Source organism: Muscardinus avellanarius (genome assembly GCF_963383645.1).
Source record: "Muscardinus avellanarius genome assembly, chromosome: 9".
Classification (NCBI taxonomy): Eukaryota; Metazoa; Chordata; class Mammalia; order Rodentia; family Gliridae; genus Muscardinus; species Muscardinus avellanarius.
In genome coordinates this window covers 73,853,885-73,878,342 of record NC_137795.1, presented here as the reverse complement: position 1 = coordinate 73,878,342, position 24,458 = coordinate 73,853,885, and the positions used below count along the sequence as shown (strand labels likewise).

At 34.9% G+C, this 24,458-nt stretch overlaps 1 protein-coding gene across 1 annotated transcript in view; it reads left to right on the top strand.

The window, feature by feature from the left end:
- Positions 1–23,704, top strand: part of SAMTOR (S-adenosylmethionine sensor upstream of mTORC1) — a gene marked incomplete at its 3' end in the record, with an annotated part of 46,650 nt that extends 22,946 nt beyond the window's left edge. Inside the window, exons 4-5 of the mRNA XM_080701438.1 lie at positions 19,111–19,225; positions 23,075–23,704. Coding sequence (XP_080557564.1) covers positions 19,111–19,225; positions 23,075–23,704 — 745 coding nt within the window. The remainder of the gene's footprint in view (positions 1–19,110; positions 19,226–23,074) is intronic.
- Positions 23,705–24,458: the final 754 nt, after the last annotated feature.

The following is a 24,458-nucleotide window of genomic DNA, read 5'->3' as shown; positions in this document are numbered from 1 at the left end:
TGAACCCAGGGGCATTCTACCTTCGAGCTATACCCCCAGCCCAATTTTTTATTCTTTATTTTGAAACAGGGTCTCACTAAGTTGCAGAAAGCCTCACTAAGTAGCTGAGGCTGTCCATGAACTGGGATCCTCCTGTCTCAGCCTCCCAAGTGCTGGGATCACAAGCGTGCTCCTCCATGCCCAGCCATAACTCATTTTCCTTTTGTAAAGTTTTTGAAAATATTAATTTTGAATCCAGCTTTTTCAAATATTTTAAAACTATCATTTAACAAAAAAAGTTAGGTATACCGATGTCAGATACTATACTAGGTTGATATTCGCTCCTTTATATTCTTTGTGTGTGTGTGGTACTAGAGATGGAACCCTTCAAGCTACACCCCAGCCTGATTTTTTGTTCTTTATTTTGAAAATTTCTCAGCCGGGTGTGGTGGTGCACGCTTATAATCCCAGCATTCAGGAGGCTGAGACTGGAGGATCGCGGTTCTGGGACAGCCTCAGCTATTTAGTGAGCCCCTCTGCAACTCAGTGAGACCCAGTTTCAAAATAAAGAATAAAAAATCGGGCAGGGGGTGTAGCTCGGAGGTTGAATGCCCCTGGGTTCCATCTCCAGACCCGAAAAAAAAAAAAAAAAAAAGAGGAAGAGGAAGAGGAAGAGGAAGAAGAAGAAGAAGAAGAAGAAGAAGAAGAAGAAGAAGAAGAAGATGATGATTTCCCAGGGAAGTTCTAGTGGTCACGTGTATTTGAAAAGGAATTGGCCAACTGAATAAATTTAAGAAAACACTGAACTAAAAGAAAAATGAGTTTCCTGATTATATAGTTATTATATGGTTATATTCTGTTACTCTTCAGAAGAAAATGCATTCCTCACAGTCATTTACTTACTAAAGAGCATTTTGCAAGATTATTTCATGACATATACTTCAGAAAAAAACTATTCTTTCATATATAAGCCATAGCTAGCGCATATCTTATCCTTGTTGACGCTTTTCAAGTCTGGTGTGATAGGCAGAATTTTCTTTTGTCTATTGAGCACATTAGCCCATAAGTAAACTTTGATTGTTATACTTCATCTACTTCCAATAACTTTTGTTGTTGTTGTTCTTTGCTACTAAACTGTGAAGGGGCAGCTGTTATCTGGCTACTATATACATTGCAATCAAAACCGGTAGTCTTTCGCCAATCAGAATTTCAGGATTTTTGATACATATACAAGTGAAATGGGTTATAGTAATAAGAGCAAGGGTGAGTTAATAAGTGAGGAATATACAATTCTCACCCAGAGCAAGAAGTATTCTAATTTAACTATTTTTTCTGTTATTTTTTGAAGAAACAGTTGTGACAAAAAGACAGCTTGTATCAGTGATTTCTAATGTGATTTTGAATACCTGGTAGTAAATTTTACCTACTTCTTTTCTATCTGCCTTTAAAATTGATCGTGAAAGCTTTCTTGTATACATTAGTGAATCCAAGGAGTGACAGTGCTGTGTACCTACTTACTCTGAAAAGTGTATTTTCTTTTTATTTCTCCTCTCAAAAAAAAAGGATAGAAATGTATTTTTCTCTTTAAAGCATCAGATCTTCAAAACAAATAAGGCCTAGATCATTGATTTCAAAGTTGTTTTTTTTGTGTGTGGGGGGGTGGGGGTTACTGGGGATGGAATCCAGGGGCCTTCTACCTCTGGGCTATACTCCCAGACCTATTTTATATTTTATTTGGAAACAGAGTCTCACTATGTTATAGCTGAGAGCCTCACTAAGTAGCTGAGGGTGGTTTCAAACTTGTGCGATCCTTCTGTCCCAGTCTCCCATACTTGGGATTACAAGCATGTACAACCAGACCTAGCTGATTTCAAAGTATTTTAACCACAGAACATTGTCTTCAGCGGCAACATGGTATAGCAGCTAACCATATGAAGTAAAAACATTGCTATTCTGATGAAAGCATACAGAAATTGTAGCCTCCCAGTAACTCCCATGTCTGCTTTGGCTGACCCTTGCACAGAGCCAGAGAATACCTTTGATTCTATAGGGAATACTTTGGAAAGAAGAAAATACTGTGTTATATATTACATAATTGGAAAAATATTGCCAGGTTTTCTATGTAATAAGTAAAATTTTTTAGAGTTTACAACTCCCTCTTACTATGTCTTTAAGTAGTTTGAAATGCTGTTGTCGACACTGGCAGCATTCCAAACAGAAAATTATGTTGGAAATAAAATCCCTGTATTTCCTTATTAAACTACTTGAGGCCATAAACATGATCTTGTAATATAACTGTTTTGGAAAAAAAGAACCAAAGACAATATTGAGTTAAAAAAATAGAAGTTTAAATAGAAAATATAGTCTGGATAGCTTATACATCTTCACATATACCAAAGTTTTTCTTGTAAGACTTTTTTCCACATTATAAAAGGAACATTGTCAAATGAAGTTAGAGACTACAAATTCCTAAATTAAAAAAATTTTTTAAATAATGCAATTTTAAGATTCTTTGCACACATTTGTTTAAAGAAACTAAAAGTAAAAATTATCTCAAAATATCTCAAAAAGGCAGTAAAATATAGAGGCAGCATAACCGAATAAACTTTTTAGCTAAGCTTTGTTTTTTAATCACTTTCTTTTATTACTGGGAATAATAAATGAAGAAAAGTAGAGCAAATAAGCTGAAAGTAGAAACCAGTCTAAAGCTGAGCGTGGTGGTGCTCGCTTGTAATCCCAGCATTCGAGAGGCTGAGACAGGAGGATTGTGGTTCACACCCAGCCACAGCTACTTAGGGAGGCCCTTTGCAACTCAGTGAGACCCTGTTTCAAAATAAAGAATAAAAAATTGGGCTGGGGTGTCGTTCAGATGTAGAATGCCCCTAGGTTCCATCCACAGTACCACAAAGAAAAAAAAAGAAAGAAAACCACTCTAACAGTATTTCAGTAACAGACTCAACCCATTATAGATTCTTATTAGAAATAATTTTTCAGATATTTGCTTTATCAACAATATAGGATCAGACATGTTCAGTAATTTCAGCCAATCCATTTTGTTTTATTAATAAGGTATAATTATAGATAATTATTGCTCATTCTTTTTGGAGTCATATTTTGCATATCAAAAAATGACTTTCAAAAGCATAGGGTTCGCCTATTGTCTAGTGTATGTTCAAATGCCCCATTCAGAGATCAGATATTCCAATAGTGCTGCTGTAGATCATAAAATTTATTGAAACTGTTTAAGAAAGGGTCTTATAATGCCTACAACACATTGTTTTTGAACATTCTTAAGAATGGTCAGTTGTCTACTGTGATTAGATTTGATGTTAATTTTTGGACCAAGGTTTTAGTAGAAAATAATATGGCTGTGGCAAACCCAAGTTTGCCATGGAAAGAGGAGTTAAAGCATGAAAAATGTAATCTGAGAAGAGCAGTCTGAGACTTTGGGCTGTCTTAGAAGGGAATTTAAAGAACACATCTGGCAGACAGCTTCATGCAGAGGCCCCTGCATATCCTAAGTGACAGAGGTCTCTTTATTCTGCTTCCATGTTGAGGCAGAGAGAGACACACTTGGGTTCATTATCATTGGGTCCTTTAATGACATAATTACTTATTTTTATCTTATATAGGGCACATTGAAAAAGGTTCTTCTGAGAGCTTTGCTGATGTGGTGGGGGGGTGGCAAAATAGATTTTCACTAAATTTGGCTCTTAATAAAATTTACTAGGCAGTATTTTGTAAATAATTTTCAGCTAGAAGTTGATATAGAAATGTTTGACTTCGGCAAGAGGGTAATATTTTATTCTGTCAAGAATAATACCATACTGTTTATTACTACGGGTTTGTAGTATAGTTTAAAGTTAGGTATTGTGATGCTTCCTTCATAGTTCTTGTTGCTGAGAACTACTTAGGCTATTTTGGGATTTTTGTTGTTCCAAATAAATTTAAGGACTGATTTTTCAATGTCTGTGAGGAGTGATCATGGTAATTTAATGGGTATTGTGTTGAATCTGTAGATCACTTTTGGAAGAATGGCCATTTTGATGATTTTTGGAAACGGGGTCTCACTGAGTTGCTGAGAGCCTCATTAAGTAGCTGAGGCTGGCTTCAAACCTACACAGTCCTCCTGTCTCAACCTTTCAAGTACTGGGATTACAAGTGTGCACCAGTATGCCCAGCTCAATTTCTTTTTTCAGTTTTTTTTTTCAGTACTGGGGGGCATTCTATCTTCTATCTTACTCCCCCAGCCCTATTTTTTATTCTTTATTTTCAAACAGGGTCTCACCAAGTTGCAGAGGGCCTCATTAAGTAGCTGAAACTGGCTGCAAACCTGTGATCCAAGTACAAGTACTTGGATTACAAGCATGCACTACCATTCCGGGCTTTATTCAATGTTTTTTAATTTTCTTTGTAGAGGTTTTTTTTTACCTCCTTGGTTAGGTTTAGTCCTAAGTTTTTTATTTTTATTTTTTTGTGGGATATTATCCTAAGTGGAAGTGTTTTCTGGATTTCTTTTTCACTGGATTTATGGTTGGCATACAGGAAAGCTTCTGATTTTTTAAGATTGATTTGGTATCCAGACACTTTCCTGAATTTGTTGATCAGTTCTATAAGCATTTTGGTTGAGTTTATTGGTTCTTCTAAGTATAGTATCATGTCATCTGCAAATAGGGATAGTTTTAAGTCTCCTTTTTCTATTTGTACTCTTTTTTTAATTTTAATTTTTATTTTTTATTGGTGCAATGTATTCATACATCATAATGGTACAAAGAAAATACTTTTGTAGACATACATGCACACATTGCCCAGTTAGCCCCTACCCGATCCCCACCCCGTTCCCTCCCCATCCCTCCTTCCCATGCTTGGCTTAGTGGTTGACATCTAGTTTTATAGCAATTTATCCAATATTAACGATGATAATCTCACAAAACAGTTTCATTTGTCTGATACCAAGCTTTTGATGAGTAAGATAACAGTTCAATATTTCTTTTTGCTTTCTTTCTTACCAGAGAATATTTCTTTTCTTTTTTTTTTTTTTAGGTGAAGCTATCATACATTTATTTATTTTTCAGAAAAAAATCTATCCTGATATGGAATATGGACTCTAGATACCCAAAACAATCTCGAAGAAGAACAAAGCTAGAAGGTGTATATTTTCTGATTTCAAACCATATAAAGCTACAATAATTGAAACAGTGTAGTACTGTTCTAAAGGCAGATATATAAACTATTAGAGTTAAATAAAAGCTTAGAGATAAATTCTTCCATATATTGTCAAGTTATTTTTGACAAGGTTTCCACGAACATTTAGTAGAGGAAATACTAATCTTTTAACTAAATATTGTTGAAAAATAATAATTACATGAAAAAGAATAAAAGTGGACCCTTACCTAACACATATACAAATATTAACTCAAAATAGATAAAAGACCTAAATATAAATCTTAATACTATAAACTTTTAGAAGAAAATCTGGGTCATAAAACCTCACAACATTGAAATTGGCAGTTATTTCTTGGATATGATTTCAATGGCACAGGCAACAGAAGAGTATACAAACTCCCTAAAAAATAAAAAAAATATTGTATATCCAAAGACAATGTAAACAGAGTTAAAAGTTACTGATAGAATGGGATAAAATATTTCCAAATGCTATATCTGAAGGTATATTAATATTCCAGCTAGAAATCCTAAAAATAGCAACAATAAAAGCAAACAATACAATTTAGAGATAGGTAAAAGACTAACATAAATAATGAATCTCCACAGATAACCAATCTTAGTTGTCTGTTGGATGGAAAATCTTATTTCTCTGGTTCTGGTGTGTATTACCTATTTCTTCTTTGTAGTTAATCTCTTTGAGTATTTTCTCTAGCGCTGGTTTTGAAGACATAAATTCCTTCAGTTTCTGTTTGTCGTGGAAGCTTCTTATTTCCCCATCTAATTTGATAGAAAGTTTTGCTGGGTAGGAAATTTTTGGCTGAAAGTTGTTTTCTTTCAGAGTTTGGAATATGTTACTCCAAGCCCTTCTGGCTCTCATGACTTGGTTTGGGAAGTCTGGAGTGATTCTAATTGGTTTGCCTCTGAATGTCACTTGGCCCTTTGTTTTTGTTGCCTTTAAGACTCTCTGCTTGGCTTCCACATTGGTCATTTTGACAATTATGTGGCGTGGGGATCTTCTTCTCTGATCCTCTCTAACGGTGGTTCTATAAGTTTCCTGGACCTGTGTATCAACCTCTTGCTCTATGTTTGGAAAATTTTCTGCTATTATTTCCTTGAAAAGATTGTTAATCCCTTTGGTTTCACCTTCTTTTCTCTCCTCTATTCCAATTATTCTTAGGTTAGCTCTCTTAAAATGGGCCCATATTTCTTCAATGTCAGATTCCTGCTGTCGGATTTTTTTTTCTAAATTAGAAACTATGTGTTCATTTTTTGAATGATTATCTTCTAGGAGCGAGAGTCTATTCTCCATGTGGTCTAATTGGTTGTTTGTACTTTGAATTGAGGGCTTTACTTCATTAATTGCATCCTTTATCTCTCTTTGGCTCTCTCTGAATTCTTTTCGAAACACCTCTATTATTTCTACAGTTATTTTCCTGATTTGATCTTCTATAAATCTCTGCATTTCTGTTTTATCAGGTTCTGATGTTGTGCGGTTGTGGGCATTCATTGCTCCATTGTTATTCCTCTTTCCCATGATTTCGGAAGTTTGTGCCTTCTCTGGGTTCTTCCCTAGGTCACTACGACTTCACTTAAGGTGCTGTGGATCTCGAGTCTGTGGTATCTCAGTCCCCACTACTCCTTTACTGGGTTGTATCTCAGAGTCTCAGACCCTGGGAGTCAATCGAGGCTGCTTTAGACCATGGGGGGCGTGCAAGGTTGGGCGTTCTCCTATGGTGTAATATCTCTGCCACCACCACTCCCCCACTGGGTCAAGTCCCTGGGAGTACAGTACTGGGGTTTCTCCTCTAGGGGCCGCAATTTGACTCACTGTTGAGTGCGCAGATGGAGCTGTCGTGAATTCGGTGAATTCGCTGCTGCTGCTGCCGGTAGCAATATGGCGCCACTGCCATGCCCTCGGCCGTGAGGCTGGCGTATTTCTTCTCTTTTTCTGAACTTTACTCTGAGTCCCTGCAGTGTGCGCTGAGCCCAGCCCCTGGGAGCTTTAGCTGTTCCCTGCGCCGCCGAGAAATCTGCGGAGCCCGCCCGGCTGTTCCACAGCGGCTCACCTCGGCTCGCTGTCCGCCGCTCCTCTCTGGAGTTTGGTGGGCTGTTGCATGCGTTGGTCTGGTGCCGTACGGTGAGCTTGCCGCTGCCGCCAGCAATAAGGCGCTGCTGCCGCGTTCTCAGGCGTGAGGCCATCGTATCTCCTCTCTGGTTTCTGGGCTCGGTTATGAGTTCCCTTCCTCTCTGGAGCCTGGTGCTGCAAGGAAAAATGGCGCCCGCCGCTTCACTCCGTGGCTCCGACTGCAGCACTGCGGTCTGGCTTCTGGTGTCTCGTTTTTCCAGCCCTCTTTTTCTCTGTCCCTTAAAATTACATTTTTCTTTTCTCTGCTGATGGTGTTCTCTGACTATGAAAGGCGCCGATTCTGTGGTAATAGAGATTGGTTGTTAGCGGGGCTCATAAGCCCCGTTTTGCTCTGTCACCATCTTCCCGGAAGTCCTATTTGTACTCTTGATTTCTTTCTCTTGCCTTATCATTCTGGCTAGAGTCTCAAGTACTATAATGAAAAGAACTGGTGATAATAGACATGCTTTTCTTGTTCCTGTTTTTAAGGAGATTTCTTGAAGTTTTCCCCCATTTAAGATGATGTTGGCTGTGGGCCTTTGTATATTGCCTTTATGATGTTGAGGTATGTTCCGTCAATTCTGATTCTCTATAGTACTTTTAGCATAAATGGGTGTTAGAATTTGTCCAATGCTTTTTCAGCATCTATTGAAATGATCATGTGATTTTTGGTTTTGGTTATGTTTATATGATAAATTACATGGATTATTTTCTATATGTTGAACCAGCCTTGCATCCCTGGGATGAACCCTACGTGGTCATGGTATGTGATTTTCTTGATGTGATTTTGAATGTGTGTTGCTAGTATTTTGTTCAGCAGTTTTGCGTCTAAGTTCATCAATGATATAGGCCTATAGCTTTCTTTTTTTGCACTGTCTCTACCATATGATCCAGCAATACCACTTCCGGATATCTACTCAAAAGAATGGAAACCAAACTATCAAACTAATACATGCATATCTATGTTCATATCACACAATTCACAATTGCCAAATTATGGAACTAGCCAAGATGTCCATCAACAGATGAATGGATTACAAAACCATGGGATATATACACAGTGGAATTTTACTCAGCCATAAAGAACAACAAAATTTATATCATTTGCAGGGAAATGAATGGAACTAGAGAACATTATGCTAAGTGAGATTAGTCAGTCAGAAAAAGTAAAAAATTGAATGCTGTCCCTAATGTGCAGAGGCTAGGGAGAAAAAGAGGCATAGGAGGAACTCTAGATGAAGGAGAAACCATAATGTGACCTAACTGAGGGGGATGGGAGGGGGAAAGAGAGAAACTCCCTAATTGACATGATGTATATTAACAAACATATCAATCACTAAGCCAAACATGAGGAGGGAATGGAAGGGATTGGAGAAGGGATAAATGACTAATATGTGCATATAAACTACTACCATCTTGTACCCTATTAAGATGTATGACTACAATGCACCAGTTAGAAAAAGAACTACAATACAGTGACTTCAATGACTGGACAGCATTTCAAAAAGAACTTTGTAATGAATCTCGAAGATTATATGGAAAGTTCATATCTACATGGAATCATATACTTTTGCATTTAACTGTGCTTGCTGATTGGAATGACAGTCACCCATCTCGCAATACTCCTTATTCTCTATTCTCTTCTCTCCATTTTCTCCTGGGAAAACTCTTACTTATCCTACAGCCCCCAGCTCTAGGGTCCCCTTATCTTCTACCAGTATCCTACTCTCATAACATTTAGTTAATGCAAGCATTGCATTGTTTGCATTTGCCCTCTTCACTAAACTGAATTCCTTCGGTATCAGGATTTTCTACTAAAGCTTAGGATTTCAAGCTTCTAAACAAGGCTAATAAAAATAATGCATATTCAATAAGTCTTTGTCATATGTAGAGGTTATCTGCACATTTAAGGATGTTTTTTAATTCTGCTAAAGGTACTTTTAATTTTTGTAAAAGGCTTGCAATCATTTTTAAATAAATTTCAAATGAAAATAATGATTTTTAAACTAAGACTAAACAGTCTTAATTGCTTTTTACTTATAACTATTTAATAGACACTTCTATTTGTATTACCTTTCAAAAAATACTTTTGTGTTTTCAAATCTTGGTAGCCCTTACTGTAATATTTTCCACATCAGAATTTATGATCTGATAAAGTTTTTTTTTTTTTTGCTTTTTTTTGTGGGTTTTGAGAGGGAGCGATGTTTTATGGTTTGTTTTTGTATTTTTGTATTCTAGGGATGAAAGGTAACTTTAAATGTGGATTGGATATTAAGATGCTGGAACTTCTATATTCTTCATCTAGAATTAGAACAGGCAGTTCACTGGGTGTGGTGGTGACACGTACCTTGTAATCTAGCATTTGGGAAGCTGAGACAGGAGGTTCGTTGGTTCAAGGACAGCCTCGGCAACTTACTGAGGCTCTCCAGCAATTTGGACCCTATTTTCAAAATAAAATATAAAATACAGCTAGGGATGTAGCTCAGAGATAGAACCCCTCTGGGTTCAATCCCTAGAGCCACAAATAACAAGAAAGAGTAGTTCAGTCAGTACAATTCAGAAAAAAGATTCTGTTATGCCATTTGAGTATATCTTATTGATTTACTCTTACTTTACTAAGGCTTTGTCTTAGAATGCTAAACATTAACTATATTTCTAAATTAGCTACCATTTATCTTGGAAATAAATGGGATATTTTCCACCTAAGTAAATGTATACTGTGAAAATTTGTATAAGTAGTAGTGTTTGTTGTTAAATTTTGAGGTAATAATGCTTCAAATATAGAACTCTTTGTGCTAGAATTGAGTCTTATCAATGATCATTGGTTCCATACATAAAAATTATGTTGATATGAAAGTAGTTCTTATAAGATTGATGTATTTTGGACTATTTGATTATAATTCTCATAAAAAAGTATAAATGGCCGGGCATGGTGGTGCACGCTTGTAATCCCAGCATTCGGGAGGCTGAGACCACAGCCTCAGCTACTTAAGTGAGGCCCTTCGCAACTTATTGAGACTCTGTTTCAAAATAAAGAATAAAAAATAGGGCAGGGGATATAGCTCAGAGGTCAAATACCTCTGGGTTCCTTCTCCAGACCTGCAAAAAAAAAAAAAAAGTATAAAGAATAAATACTCAGACAGACTTGATAGTTCCACATAGCATTAATATAAAAGAATTGTTTTTCTGTTGCAGAAAATTTTTAAGTGGTGGTTAAAATTGGGGAATTTAATAACTCAGTTTGATTTAATTCATATCTTTATCAGGTGTTTTAACTATTTTGTTTGCAGAAATTTTCTAGAATACAAATATTCTGAAAATAATACATGGCTTTAATTTTCAAAATATGGAAAATATTATGAGAAAAATAAAAATAATATAGAACCACAGGTGATACTGACATAAGCAGTACTTACTTAAGGGTTCCCCGTATAAATGTTAGAAATGAGCCACAAATTTAACTCAGAATCACCATGGGTTCCCTAGAAAGAAAGTGCTTCCTTCCTTCAAAGATTTTTTTTTCCATTGACAGATTTACTGCTTGAACTGAACCTGTCTAAATTTAGTTCATTTGACATTTAACCTATTAGAAAGGCCAAAAATGCTGGACATGGTGGTACACGTTTGTAATCCCAGCATTTGGGAGGCTGAGACAGGAGGATTGTGGTTCATGGACAGCCTCAGCTACTACTTAATGATGAGGTCCTTTGCAACTAAGCAAGACCTTGTTTCCAAATAAAGATTAAAAATATAGGCCTGGGAGTGTAGCTCGGAGGTAGAATGACACTGGGTTCCATCTCCAGTACTGCCCCCCCCAAAAAAAAGCTAAAAATGTCAACAAGAAAAATAAATTTGTTTTAACTCTTTTAATTAAATTTTAGTATTTCCTTTTATGAATGTAGGCAGCAAAATCTAGTATCTGTGTCTTTGTTGCATATAGAAGTTAGAGATACTAATGTATTGTTACTGTGCATATCTCAGAATCTTATTTTCATCACTACTTTGAAATTATAGTGGTATTAGATTCTTTCCTGGGTCCTTATTTGATGCATTATAAAAGAAATGTACTTTTCAAAAATAACATTTTAATAATTATATTTGAGGAGAACTAGTTTTATTTCTAATTCAGTTTGTTTTATTTATTCATTTAAGAGAATTTTCAAAAGAGTTACATACACTTTACCAGACTGCTAAAACGTTCATAGTCCAAAAATAAGAACCCTTGGCAGAGTAAGAAAGTATACATAGTTCTATGATATAAAGTCTTCCCTTCAGAACTCAAATTCGTCCAGTACTGTTTGCTGGAATTAAGCATACTTTATTTTGTTAAAGTTTATAACTCTGTCTTAAAAAAAACTTAATATTTGTTTTTGAAAACATTATTTAAGCAACAATGAATATGTATTTCCAGTTGGTCCTTCTTATGCTTTTACAAAACTAGCACTTCTCTGTAGTTTAAAATTTTTTAGCAATTTAATGAACTGATTCTGAAGTTAGCTTCTGCTGAGAACACACACACACACACACACACACACACACACACACACACCATGCCCACACTGATGTGAAAGTAAAGTCTGTCAGTTAGATTGGCTTTCTAAACTGGGCATGGTGGCACACACTTGTAATCCCCGCATTTGGGAGGCTGAGACAGGAGGATTGTGGTTCGTGGATAGCCTCAGCTACTACTTAGTGAGGCCCTTTCCAACTCAGTGAGACCCTGTTTCAAAATAAAGAAATAGGGCTGTGGGTGTAGTTCAGAGGTAGAATGCCCCTGGGTTCCATCTTCCCATCTTCAGTATAAATAAATAAATAAATAAATAAATAAATAAATAAATAAATAAATATTGGCTTTCTAAGTCTTATGAAGAAACTTTTGAAGTCATTTAAAAATATTTTACCCTTGGCACACCTAATATATTCACATAATACAGTACATCCATATCAATGAACAATAACAGAACACTACTTATATCCTTTTATAATTGTTGGCTATATTGTCACAAACTGATTTTATGCTAACCACTTATACTAAATTAATGTTTACATTTTCTACTTTAAAGTTAAGCTGTAATATGGACTAGCTGGATATTATAACCATTCTCTCAAACTGGAAATAACTTTTTTAAAATGCTAGATCAGATAACTGATAGACAAAAATTCAAATTATGGCAGGAAGCCAGAGATAGCAAAGCAGAAAGCTGCTTTCTCCTAAGAGCATTTATACAAACTGGCAAACTTGAGCTTTGTTTTTTGTATACTCCCCAAAAGGAGTTGAATCTCTAAAGAACCACCTTCTCGGTTTCATGTGAGCCAGAAACAAATATATCCCATTCACCCAGCGCACACAGAACTTGACAAGTTGAAACCACAGGACGTCCCAAGCGCAAATTCATAAGTCAAAATTTATATCACCTGCATGGTCCAAACACTTCAAGCCTTGAATTTATTCAGTTGAAAGTGGTTGCACTGATGTACTTCAAGTTGCCTGATAGAAGCAAAAATTATTCTGTTCAAATGATTTTTAAGTAATTTCTCAGAAATACACAGCTCTTAGTAAAAACAATAAAAATAAATAAAAATATGAAGCATGTGTGGAATCAAGGTACCATGAACCTAAAATCTATAGAAACAGCAGATAATAAGAACAGACTTATAAAGTGTGTTAGAACTATTAAGTCACAGTTATTTAAAAAAAAGAAATAGCAAAGCTGTTTTAAAGAATTGCTTGAATGTTTCTGCAGAAAATGGACACTTTTATAATTAACTATTGAAAAGTCAAAATTAAAATAAGAGAAAAGTTCAATGTATGGAATGAACTCAAAAAGCCTGGGAGACAATTATCCAGAATTCTACATACATTCAAGAAAATATTCAAAAAATTAAAATACTTAAAGACAGAAGGTAGAATGAGATCTGATTTATATATACCTTGGTGGAGGAGAATGAGAGAGCAAAACCTTACCAAAAGAAATTCTACAGATGTAAAGGATTCCTGAAGGAAAGTCTTAAGGTCTGAAAGACCAACAAAAAAAATTGGCAAGTATTTGATAAATCTAAATAAACATAACGTACAACAGTAATTAATAGTGTCCTGAGAGGTTTACACAAAAAGACTAATAATTTAGGCATATGTAACAGAATTTTTAGCGTTGTAAGGTTTTGTATAGATCCCAGACTAGATAGATAGATAGATATAGATATACTATATATCCCAAATGTATAGTTGATAAATTTCCCAAGGATATTTAGTAGACAAGTTCATACTTCTTTCTTGGTAGCTACTGAATATGAAATTTTTAATTTAGCAAAATATAAAGACAAATAAAAATTATGCTCAGCTTTGACTGTTCAGTACATTTCATCTCAGAAGCTTTTGAAAAATTCAGTGCCTAGACCCTATCTTCAGAATCTCTGGGTGATATGAAAGCAGAGTGATTATAATTTTTAAAGTATTCATGGACTTGGTTTTTTAAAATGTATGGTGTTATAGTTCATTCCTACATTATTCATTTTGATGCTAAAATATCCCAAATTAGGCCAGTGGAATTTTCTGTAAGTTAAGCTCCTTTGACTCTTTTGAGTCAATTACCTTACTTTCCTGTACAATGAGATCATCTAAACTGGCTTTGTACTTTGTGGGCTTCAGCTATGGAATAAATGATTGCATTAAGTGATGCAGATTACTTTTAGTGAAGGTATGGTATTTAGAAATCAAATTGTAGGTATTAGATAGGTTCATTGCTACTGAAATGCCATTCTAAAACCTTTCATGTAAAGATCTCTAATTCCAGCTCATTACTATAGAGTCTTTTTCCTTCTTTGTATCTTACATCAACTTTATTTTTTGACCTTCAGTGAATACAAAGCAATTTAAAAACAATTACATCTGTGCCATAACAACAACTGTATTAAATAAAATTCAGGATTTCTTTGCATTTTTTTTGTACTTCAACCATAGGGATTATTAGAATATCAACCATAGGGATTATTAGAACATCAACCATAGGGATTATTAGAATAGTATATCTGGAAGTTATTGGAATTATTGGTTTCCCTTCTGTATTATTTGTATATAGTTGATAAATTTCCCTTTATTGTGTTGTTTTTTTTTCTTGTGAGTTATTTTTTGAATATGTATAGCACTAACAACTTTCAGAAGTCAAAACTGTAATGAAAGGTATACCCAGATGTCCATGCCATCCTTAAAGCATCTACCCAATTTTCAAATCCTGTAAGGTTTTATTAGTTTCTCATTTATCCTTCCTGGGTTTTTTGTTCGTCTGTTTGTTTAGTTTGATTTTGCAAATATAAACATATCAAAGTCACATCGGTTGAATTTGAGAGATCACTTTTGTTTGCTTTTTAACTATTAGATTTTTAAAACACACTTCTCAGTGATTGAGAGAACTACATTCAGAACAGTAAGGCTCCAGGATATTTGAACATGATTAACAAACCTGCACACTCATGAACATAGATGCAAAATTCTAAAGCATATGTATGTACATACACCAGCATAACTCATTAGCAGATTCTGCATTTGCAAACCCACCACCTTGTGAAGATTTAAACCTCAGAATTAATCCTTGGGACATTTTTAGTCATTTGCAGATGTGAACAATAGGGCAAAAAATTTAATCACCCTACACACACCTTTCCAGCTGAGGACAAACCAGGTGAGCTCTGCCTTACTTTAGCTCTTATCATGAACTCATGTCCATTTCAGTTTCCCTGCTGTTGGTTTTTTAAATTTTTCTTTTTATTGGCACTCTCACTTTTAAAGTGGTCCCCAGGCATTATTAAAATTTAGTATTTAGTATTCCCTAAGCAGAAGAAGGCTGCGTTGTTCCTTACAGAGAAAATACACATAGTTAGATAAGCTTCCTTTAAAAAAAAAAAAACACATAAATCCAGGTATTTGTTAGTCTTTTGATTATATCTGAACAATAGCCTAACCCTTTACTTCCCCCTACATGGTTCAGTATTCACTGATTCGGTGTTTATAATTACTTAATAGCACATAGCTATCATAAATAGCAAGAATTGACTACTCTCACATTTATAAAGAAATCTTTCAAATTATGAAAAACAATGTATCAAAACCAAATTAGGTCCTTCCCAAGAATACAAGGTTGGTTTAATGCTGTAAAATTAAGTACTTGGCTGAGCATGGTGGGGCATGCTTTTAATCCTAGTACTTGAGAGGATGAGACAAAAGGATTGCCAGTTCAAAGTCAGCCTCAGCAGTTTAGTGAGGCTCTCAGAAACCTGTTTCCAAATAAAATATAAAAGAGGCCTAGGGGTGTACCCCAGAAGTAGAAGGCTCCTGGGTTGTATCCCTAGTACCAATAAATAAAGTATTCTATGACATAGAATAAATAAGTCATATCTCAGTAGAGCCATAGAGTGGAATTGATGAAACACAACATTGATTTGTGTTGAAGCAAACCAAAAACCTTAGTTAATATACCTAAATAATAAACAATTGAGAGAAAGAACTTAGTAAAATTGCTGGATATAAAAATCAGCATATTCAACCAAAAGACTTAAAGAACTGATCAACAAATTCAGCAAAGTGTCTGGATACAAAATCAGTCTTAAAAAATCAGAGGCTTTTCTGTACACCAACCATAAATCCACTGAAAAAGAAATTCAGAAAACACTTCCACTCAGGATTTCCCACAAAAAATAATAATAAAATACTTAGGAATAAACTTAACCAAGGAAGTAAAAGACCTCTACAAAGAAAATTATAAAACATTGAGAAAAGAAATCGAAGAATATCTTAGAAGATGGAAAGATCTTCCATGTTCATGGATAGGGAGAATAAATATCATCAAAATGGCCATACTTCCAAAAGTGATCTACAGATTCAACGCAGTACCCATAAAATTACCAAGATCATCCCTCAGAGACATAGAAAAATCAGTCCTTAAATTCGTTTGGAACAACAAAAAAAACAGAATAGCCAAAGTAGTTCTCAGCAACAAAAATCATGCAGGAGGAATCACAATATCAGACTTTAAACTATACTACAAAGCCATTGTAATAAAAACAGCATGGTACTGGCACAAAACAGATACATAGACCAGTGGAGCAGAATAGAAGACTCAGAAACAAATCCACACACTTAAAGCTAATTGATTATTGACAAAGGGCCCAAAAACATACACTGGAAGAAAGATAGTCTGTTCAACAACTGACATTGGCAAAACTGGTTAACCATATGCAGAAAAAATGGAAATCCCACTTTATCACCCTGCACAAGAGTCAATTCAAGATGGATCAAAGACTTGGAAATTAGACCAGAGACCTTGAGGCTCCTTGAAGAGGGCATAGGTCCTACACTGCAACACATAGGCACAGATAAAAACTTTCTCAACAAGACCCCCAAGGCACAAAAAACTAAAAGGCGAATCAGTCTGTGGTATTGCATGAAACTATATGCCAATATAGGGCTAACTTATTCCCTATCTACTGGAGCTTTTGCTCTGGTGTAGCAGTTTGTAACCCCTATCACAAACGATCACTGGCTTCTTTATTCATGTGTTATATTTTAAGAACCATCAAATTTAATTCAACTTTACAAATGATTGTTAAAGATATCATACAAATTATATATAATAATCTCTCTCCAGATTGACTGCAATACAGAAAATTACCTTGAGTCCTAAAGACAAAACTCTTTTCACTGAGAGAGTTTCTAGTTATTTCTTAAAAAAACTGTATTACATCTGTATGTTCTAGTCTGAATTAATGAGTTATTGTATCTAGAGAAGCAATGCTCACTTTGGTGAAATAACTATTTTCTTATATACTCATAGGCCCTCTTCACATTAGTTCTTAAATAAAATTACATTTTATTGGCCAAAGTCTTTAATTGGTTTTGTTGGGTTTTTTTTTTTTTTTTTTTTTTGGTGGTACTGGGAGTAGAACCCAGAGGCTTTCTACCTCCGGGCTATACTCCCAAACCTATTTTATTCTTTATTTGGAAACAGGGTCTCACTAAGTTTCAGAGGGCCTCACTAAGTAGCTGAGGCTGGTTTCAAACCTGTGCAATCCTCCTTTATCAGCCTCCCAAGCATGGGGATTACAAGCGTGCACCACCACGCCTGGCATAATTGGTTCATATTTTTAATGTAATATATAGTATGCTGTGTTAAAGTCTTTAAATTGATTTATAATCAAATGGTGGCTGCTATCATTTCTGTAAAATATTGGGACATTAAACTTTTGATTTAATGTAACCTTTGAGCCAGGGATGTAGGCACAAACTTGTAATCCCAGCATTTGGGAGGCTGAGACAGGAGGATAGCGGTTTGCAAGCAGCCTCAGCTACTTAGTGAGGCCCTTTGTAACTCAGTGACACCCTGTTTCAAGGTTTAAAAAAAAAAAGGAACCTGGATGGAACTCCAGGGACATTCTGCCTTCAAGCTATACTTCCAGCCCTATTTCTTATTCTTTATTTTGAAACAGGATCTCACTGAGTTGCAAAGGTGCTCACAAAGTAGCTGAAGCTGTCCACAAACCAGGATTCTCATGTCTCAGCCTCCCAGATGCTGGGAATAAAAGCGCACCACTGCACCCAGCTTGTAACTTTTGTTTATTGCATTTCTTTTCTGAAAAAAGTCATTTTTTTTAATTTACAGGGCCTTTTCTAGGAAACTACTATTTATAATTTAACATCTCTCTAAGGTAATATGGTACCCAAGATAGAAGGAAAGAAGCTGGACAGGTTATCTTTGTTTTTTAGCCATTAAAGAACTAAAATTCTAATTTTTACCCTATTATTCACATTCTCATTTATTTTTCCAATGTGTGTTCATATTTAATATCAATTAAAATGGCATATGTCTGAAGTTAATATGTTCATAATATTTTTATTGTTGCTTGACTGAGCATTAGAACTACAGGCGTGGGAACAACAAAATTCACTGTTTTCTTTTACCTTTATTTGCTTCTATATAGAGCCATATGGAGTTTGCATTTTGACAAAATTTGCTACATCTTTATTTTTTCTTACTATTTTTGGTCTTTTTATGCTTTTTATTTGGACCTTATAAATCATCGAGATAAATTAAAATCTAAAGACACTATTATATTGGGAACTGAGAATCCATTTGTGACTGGATTCTTTCCTTCAAAGGTAATTCTCAAAATTCTACCTCCAAGCTACACCTCCCAGTCTGATATTTTATTTTTTATTTTAGAAATAGAGTCTCACTGAGTTGCAGAGAGCATCACTAAGTAACTGAGGCTGGTCTTGAACTTGGATCCTCCTGTCTCAGCCTCCCAAGTAGTGGAATTATAAGTGTGTGCCACTATGCCCAGCTTATTTCTTATTTCAAAATATAATTTATGCTAGTACGTAACAGACTTAATATTTCACAAATAAATGAACAATTTTTAGCTGGGCATGGTGGTGCATGCTTGTAATCCCAGTACTTGTGAGGCAGACTAGAGGATCACAGGTTCAGGGCAAGCCTCAGCTACTTAATGAGGCCCCCTGCCACTTAGTGAGACCTTGTTTGAAAATAAAGATTAAAATATAGGGCTGGGGGTGTAGCTCAGAGGTAGAATGCCTCTGGTTTCAACTTCAGTACCACAAAAAAAAATTAATTAGCTAATTAATTTTAATGTTTTCCCATTTTAAATTCATATATGGTAATTACTAATAAACATAATCCATATAAATGAAAGTCCTTCGGGCCCTAATCCTAAAACAAAAAAATTAAATAGCCAATAATCTACATGCTCTGTTTTACTCTCAAATATTTTAAATTTTTTATACTTTTATTTTCAGTTGCCTTTTTATAATGTGGAATACCATTTTTTAGGTTGCTACAAGCCTCAGGAAAGATCAGATTACTTGATGTTGGCAGCTGCTTTAATCCATTTTTGAAGTTTGAAGAATTTCTAACTGTTGGCATAGACATTGTACCTGCTGTAGAGGTAAGTATAGTTTTCTTTTCACACTTGAATATTTTAAATGTATACTGACAAAGGAAAAACAGTCTTTACTAAAGTAGAAAATATGTGTTTTCTGTGTACCAGTTGATAGAGGGTTTTTTTCTATTCAAAAGTAAATATATATTCTATGAAAATGTTTGAGTAGTTAACCAATATTTGTGTGATAGTTGCCATATTTTCTTTTTTTTTGTTCCTTATCATTCTAAGTAACATAATCTGCAACTGTGCTATAATAAAGGTCATTGTGATCAAGAAACTTAAGTAGATTACAAAGATTTCCATATATACATTTATTGTTTTAGCTTTGCATTTTGTTTCATTTGACTTTTTTTTTTTTTTTGGTGGTGCTGGGGTTCCTGGAAACCCTTCTACCTCTGAGCTACACTCCCAGACCTATTGCCTCCCGAGCGCGGGGATCACAAGCGTGCGCCACCACGCCCGGCTCATTTGACTCATTTTTTTAAATGCATATCTCTTTTCTGAAATATAGCATAATTTAGAGCTGTTATGGAATTGTGGAAATAGGCAAGGGCCTGGAGTCAGCCATAAATTTACCAAATTTTTGCTTAAGTAGATAAAACTACTTAACTTTAGATAGACTGTTTCCTCTATTTCTATTAAAGAGTTGTGAGAATAAGCATCCAACTAACACTTGGCCTGCTATAATACTGGTCCTCAATAAACAATATACGTCATCTTTCCCTTTGAGAACATTCCAGTGAGTCATTTATTGTGACACTCTTTCTTCAGTTCAGTAAATCAGGGTCACTTACTTATCAGCTTAAACTTTGTTTTATTCAGTGATGCCAAATATTTGTATTAAGAACATTTGTAAAAGGTAAATGACTCCAAGGCATGCATTTTTCTGATTTATATTAGAAAATAAGTAGGTTTTCTTCTGAATAACATAAATTAATAATTTTTGGCATTTTATTTTTAATACAGCTCCAGCCACACACACGTTACAAATTGTTTTGTTTTGTTTTGTTTTGTTGGTCCTATGAATCAAACCCTATAAATCATTTGGCACATGCTACATGAGCATTCCAGAACAGAGCTCTACCCTCAGCCCACAAATTTAATTGTTAATGTTATAAAGAGAATATGGATTGAAGTATAAATTTTATGGGTTTGGGACTCCCCCCGTCCCCAATTGCTGTATTCCCAGCATCTGGAAGAAAGTATGGTACATATGTTCTGTGTATGTGTGTATTACTGAGGATGGAACCCCAGGGGTCTTCTACCTCTAGGATATACTCCCAGACCTATTTATATATTATTTGGAAGCAGGGTCTCACTAAGTTGTTGAGAGACTCACTAAGTAGCTGAGGCTGACCGTGAACCAGTACTCCTCCTGTCTCAGCCTCCCAAGTACTAGGATTACAAGCATGTGCCACCATACCCAGCTCATTAAAGAATAGAATTTAACTTTCAACCTCTCCACCACCATTTTTTGGTCTCTAAGTTTGTTTTCTTATCTGTATAATGGAGTTAGTAATGTACAACATTTTATAGAATATTAACAAAGAAATGCTAAAACTATTGCTGTTATCTCTGCTTCCTAAAGACAAATATTTGTTCTACAGTAAAATAGTCATTCTTAGTTGTAAACATCAGGAGCTGTACTTGTACTAAAGTACATGTGGCTTTGTGCATGAATTCACTTCCTTTACTTGAAGATACATATTAGAGATGCTTCTTAGGTATTATCTATAAAAATATTTGTTTTTTTGTAGCTAGGGCTTTCAAACTTTCGACTATATATATGGTCACTAGGGTAGGCAAACAAACTGCTATATCTAAATTCAGTAGTAGAATCTAGACTTTAATAGTTTCTGTAACTAATTTAAAAACAAAGTGAAGAAGCTTATTATTTCAACCAAGATGGAACAATAGAGAATACCCAATGCAACCAGAAAGATGGAAAATTATATGAAACAACATATATAATGCGGGCTATCAAATAATGAAGGACAGTGATATTCTTAAAAGATAAAAAGCAAGTGAGATGAGACCTACAGTTGCAACAGCGTATTGCCTTAAGTTTCCACATGTGGCATAGAAAGAAGAGAACCCATCCAAGCCTAGATGATTCCCTGAGTTGCAGAGCTTTGAGTGTCCTAGGAGACTAAAGCAACTAGAATTTGTAGGATAGAGAGCTAAAAATGAGAAAGATGCACATAGGAAAACTCCAGAAGCCTCCAAAAGGCCCCTCTTGAATTCTCAGCTGAAAACTGATCAGCATATGTATAAGCAAAATACATGAGACTAGTTGAGGTTACAATGCCAAATACTCATGTGAACTTTACCCACCAACCACACTAGAAAATTTAGTATTCACAAGGTATTCTAAATACACAGAAAAATCTTGCCTCAGTAGTGAAAAATAATTAGTCTTAAAATGAACAGTGCTCCAGCCCAGGCTAACAAAATTTTAAAGTGAGACCCAGAAGGATCAAATTAAATTTTCTGTCTTGGGTATCTTAATTGCATCCTAGAATAAAGATTAAGAATACTTATAACAGTCCAGAGCAATCTAGAACCCACTCAATCTAGAACTCACTGCGGTCAAATTCACAATTTCTGGATTAAAAAAATAAAATAAAATATGAGTCATGTTAAAAATAATATAATAGGAATCACAGTGTGGAGATTAATCATCCAACAGGGACCAATAAATAATTATGAGAGATGTTAAAATAGGAAACAAAAATACTAAAAGTTTTTTATCTATTTTACAGAAATTCCTTGAGCTAGACAGTTCTATTTTTATGTTTTCTACTTACTTCAATAATTAATTTTATAATTTAAAATAAATAGAATTGGGGATTATAATTATATTCCATATAAGTAGAGATATGGAAGATATTTTAAAATATTCAAATCTAACTTTACAGTATGTAATATAAAACAAATATTAAATGAGACTGATGCATATCAGACATTGAAAAAAGTTAATTTGAACATGTGGCAATAGAATATATCCAAAATGAAATTTAGAAAACAAAATTTTTAAGTAAGTATCAATTAAAATTCTCTCATTAAACTCTTTGTAGAATAATTGACCGTTGTTAGGGGTTGAATTGTGTCCTCCTAGAAAAAAATATGTTGTAGTCCTAATCTCCAACATGTGACTTTGTTTTATTCATTTTTTATTTGGAAACAGGGTCTCTTAAAGCCAGTGCACCTGGCTTCAAACCTGCACGATCCTCCTGTCTCCGCCTCCCAACCACTCTGATTACAAGCGTATGCCACCACGCCCGACTTAATACTACTTTTTAAATGGTTAAAGTTGATAATTACAAGAACAATTTTCACAGTCTTAAAAAGTTTTAGTATCATTCTACTTGTATACATTTGATAATGCCTCTAATTATACTCTTTGATCTCTGTAATTCATCTTTATTCATGATATTTCTTCAAAATTTGTTTTAAAATAGCCTGTTTCGATTAACTGTAGATGGTGCCAGTGTAAATAGGACTAAATTTGGACATAAGTCATTCCTTTAAACTCTTATTCAAATTGAATTCTAAATAACTGTATGATATATATGTAAGTATCATATACATATGTCTAAAATTATTTCTAATTTCAAGTTATCAAGAAGAAAAAATTATGTAAAAGCATTATATAGAAATCATTATATATAAAATCATGATTAGGAATTCTCTAGGCTAAATTACCCAAATAATTTTGTGCAAGCTTAATAATTTTGTAGTTCTGGGATTGAACCCAGGTTCTTGTATATGCTAGTCAAGTGCTCTACCACTGAGCTACATTCCTAGCCCTTGAAATCTTTAATGTGCCTTTTATTTTTCTTTTCTTTGCAGAGTGTATATAAGTGTGACTTCCTGAACTTACAACTTCAGCAACCACTTCAGCTTGCACAGGATGCTATTGATGCTTTCTTGAAGCAGTTGAAAAACCCTATTGATTCTCTTCCTGGAGAACTTTTCCATGTGGTTGTTTTCTCTCTCCTCCTTTCTTATTTTCCATCACCTTACCAGCGATGGATTTGCTGCAAGAAAGCCCATGAACTGTTAGTGTTAAATGGTTTGTTACTTATCATCACACCTGATTCCTCCCACCAGAACCGCCATGCTATGATGATGAAAAGCTGGAAGATTGCTATAGAGTCCCTGGGCTTTAAACGCTTCAAGTATTCAAAATTTTCACACATGCATCTGATGGCATTTAGGAAAATCTCCCTAAAAACCACTAGTGACTTGGTTAGTAGGAACTACCCAGGGATGTTATATATTCCTCAAGATTTCAACAGTATAGAAGATGAGGAATATTCTAACCCTTCCTGCTATGTTCGATCAGATATAGAAGATGAACAACTAGCGTATGGTTTCACAGAGCTCCCTGATGCTCCATATGACTCAGATTCTGGAGAAAGTCAAGCCAGCTCTATTCCTTTCTATGAGCTAGAAGATCCCATATTACTTTTAAGTTAATGTAAAAGCAAAAGGCCCTTTCAGTCCAGACTTCTAAACTGATTGCTTACACTAATCAGAAATACTAACACGAACTCAGTACTTAAAACCTGGTTTGCATAGAAGAGAAATGCAAAGGTTTACAGAGTTTGCTATTTTTTTCTACTTCTGAATTTTAAAATTTATTCTTATATAGAAAGCTTAAAGTTTCATGCAGAGTGACTCCCGTCATAGCAGAAACCACTGTTACTTTAGCATTTCGCACTAAGATATAGAAAGGTACCTTTTTTTTCTTTAGTGCTATTGTGAAAAATGAAGTATAATTTGCTATATATTTTCCTTTTCAACTGTTCAATATTGACTTTAAACTATTGCAGTGGGAAACTTTAAGATATGTAGAAAGCTGTAGATTGCACTTTGATGATTCACAGGTTGAATATGATATAGAGATAGGTTGGTTTAGTTGTTTTGTGATGCACTTACCTTTTTTCCTGTTACAGAAAGCCATTTTGCATTTAGTTTCATCTGAAAGTCCATTATTTCCTGAACTTTTTGGAATTGATAATAACTTTTTCCCTTTTTTCTTCTCTTTCTTCTCTTCAGCTCATTTGGCAGCACCAGACATTGGGGAGAGATTTCCCCTCAGTATGTAGTCTAACTTAATTAGCACAATACAAGAAGCACCACTGCCAAAGTACTATTTTCATAACTTTGGTGTTGATTTGGGCCTTGGTGTTAAGTGTATTTATCTGTGAGAGTTCACTTTCACTCTTTT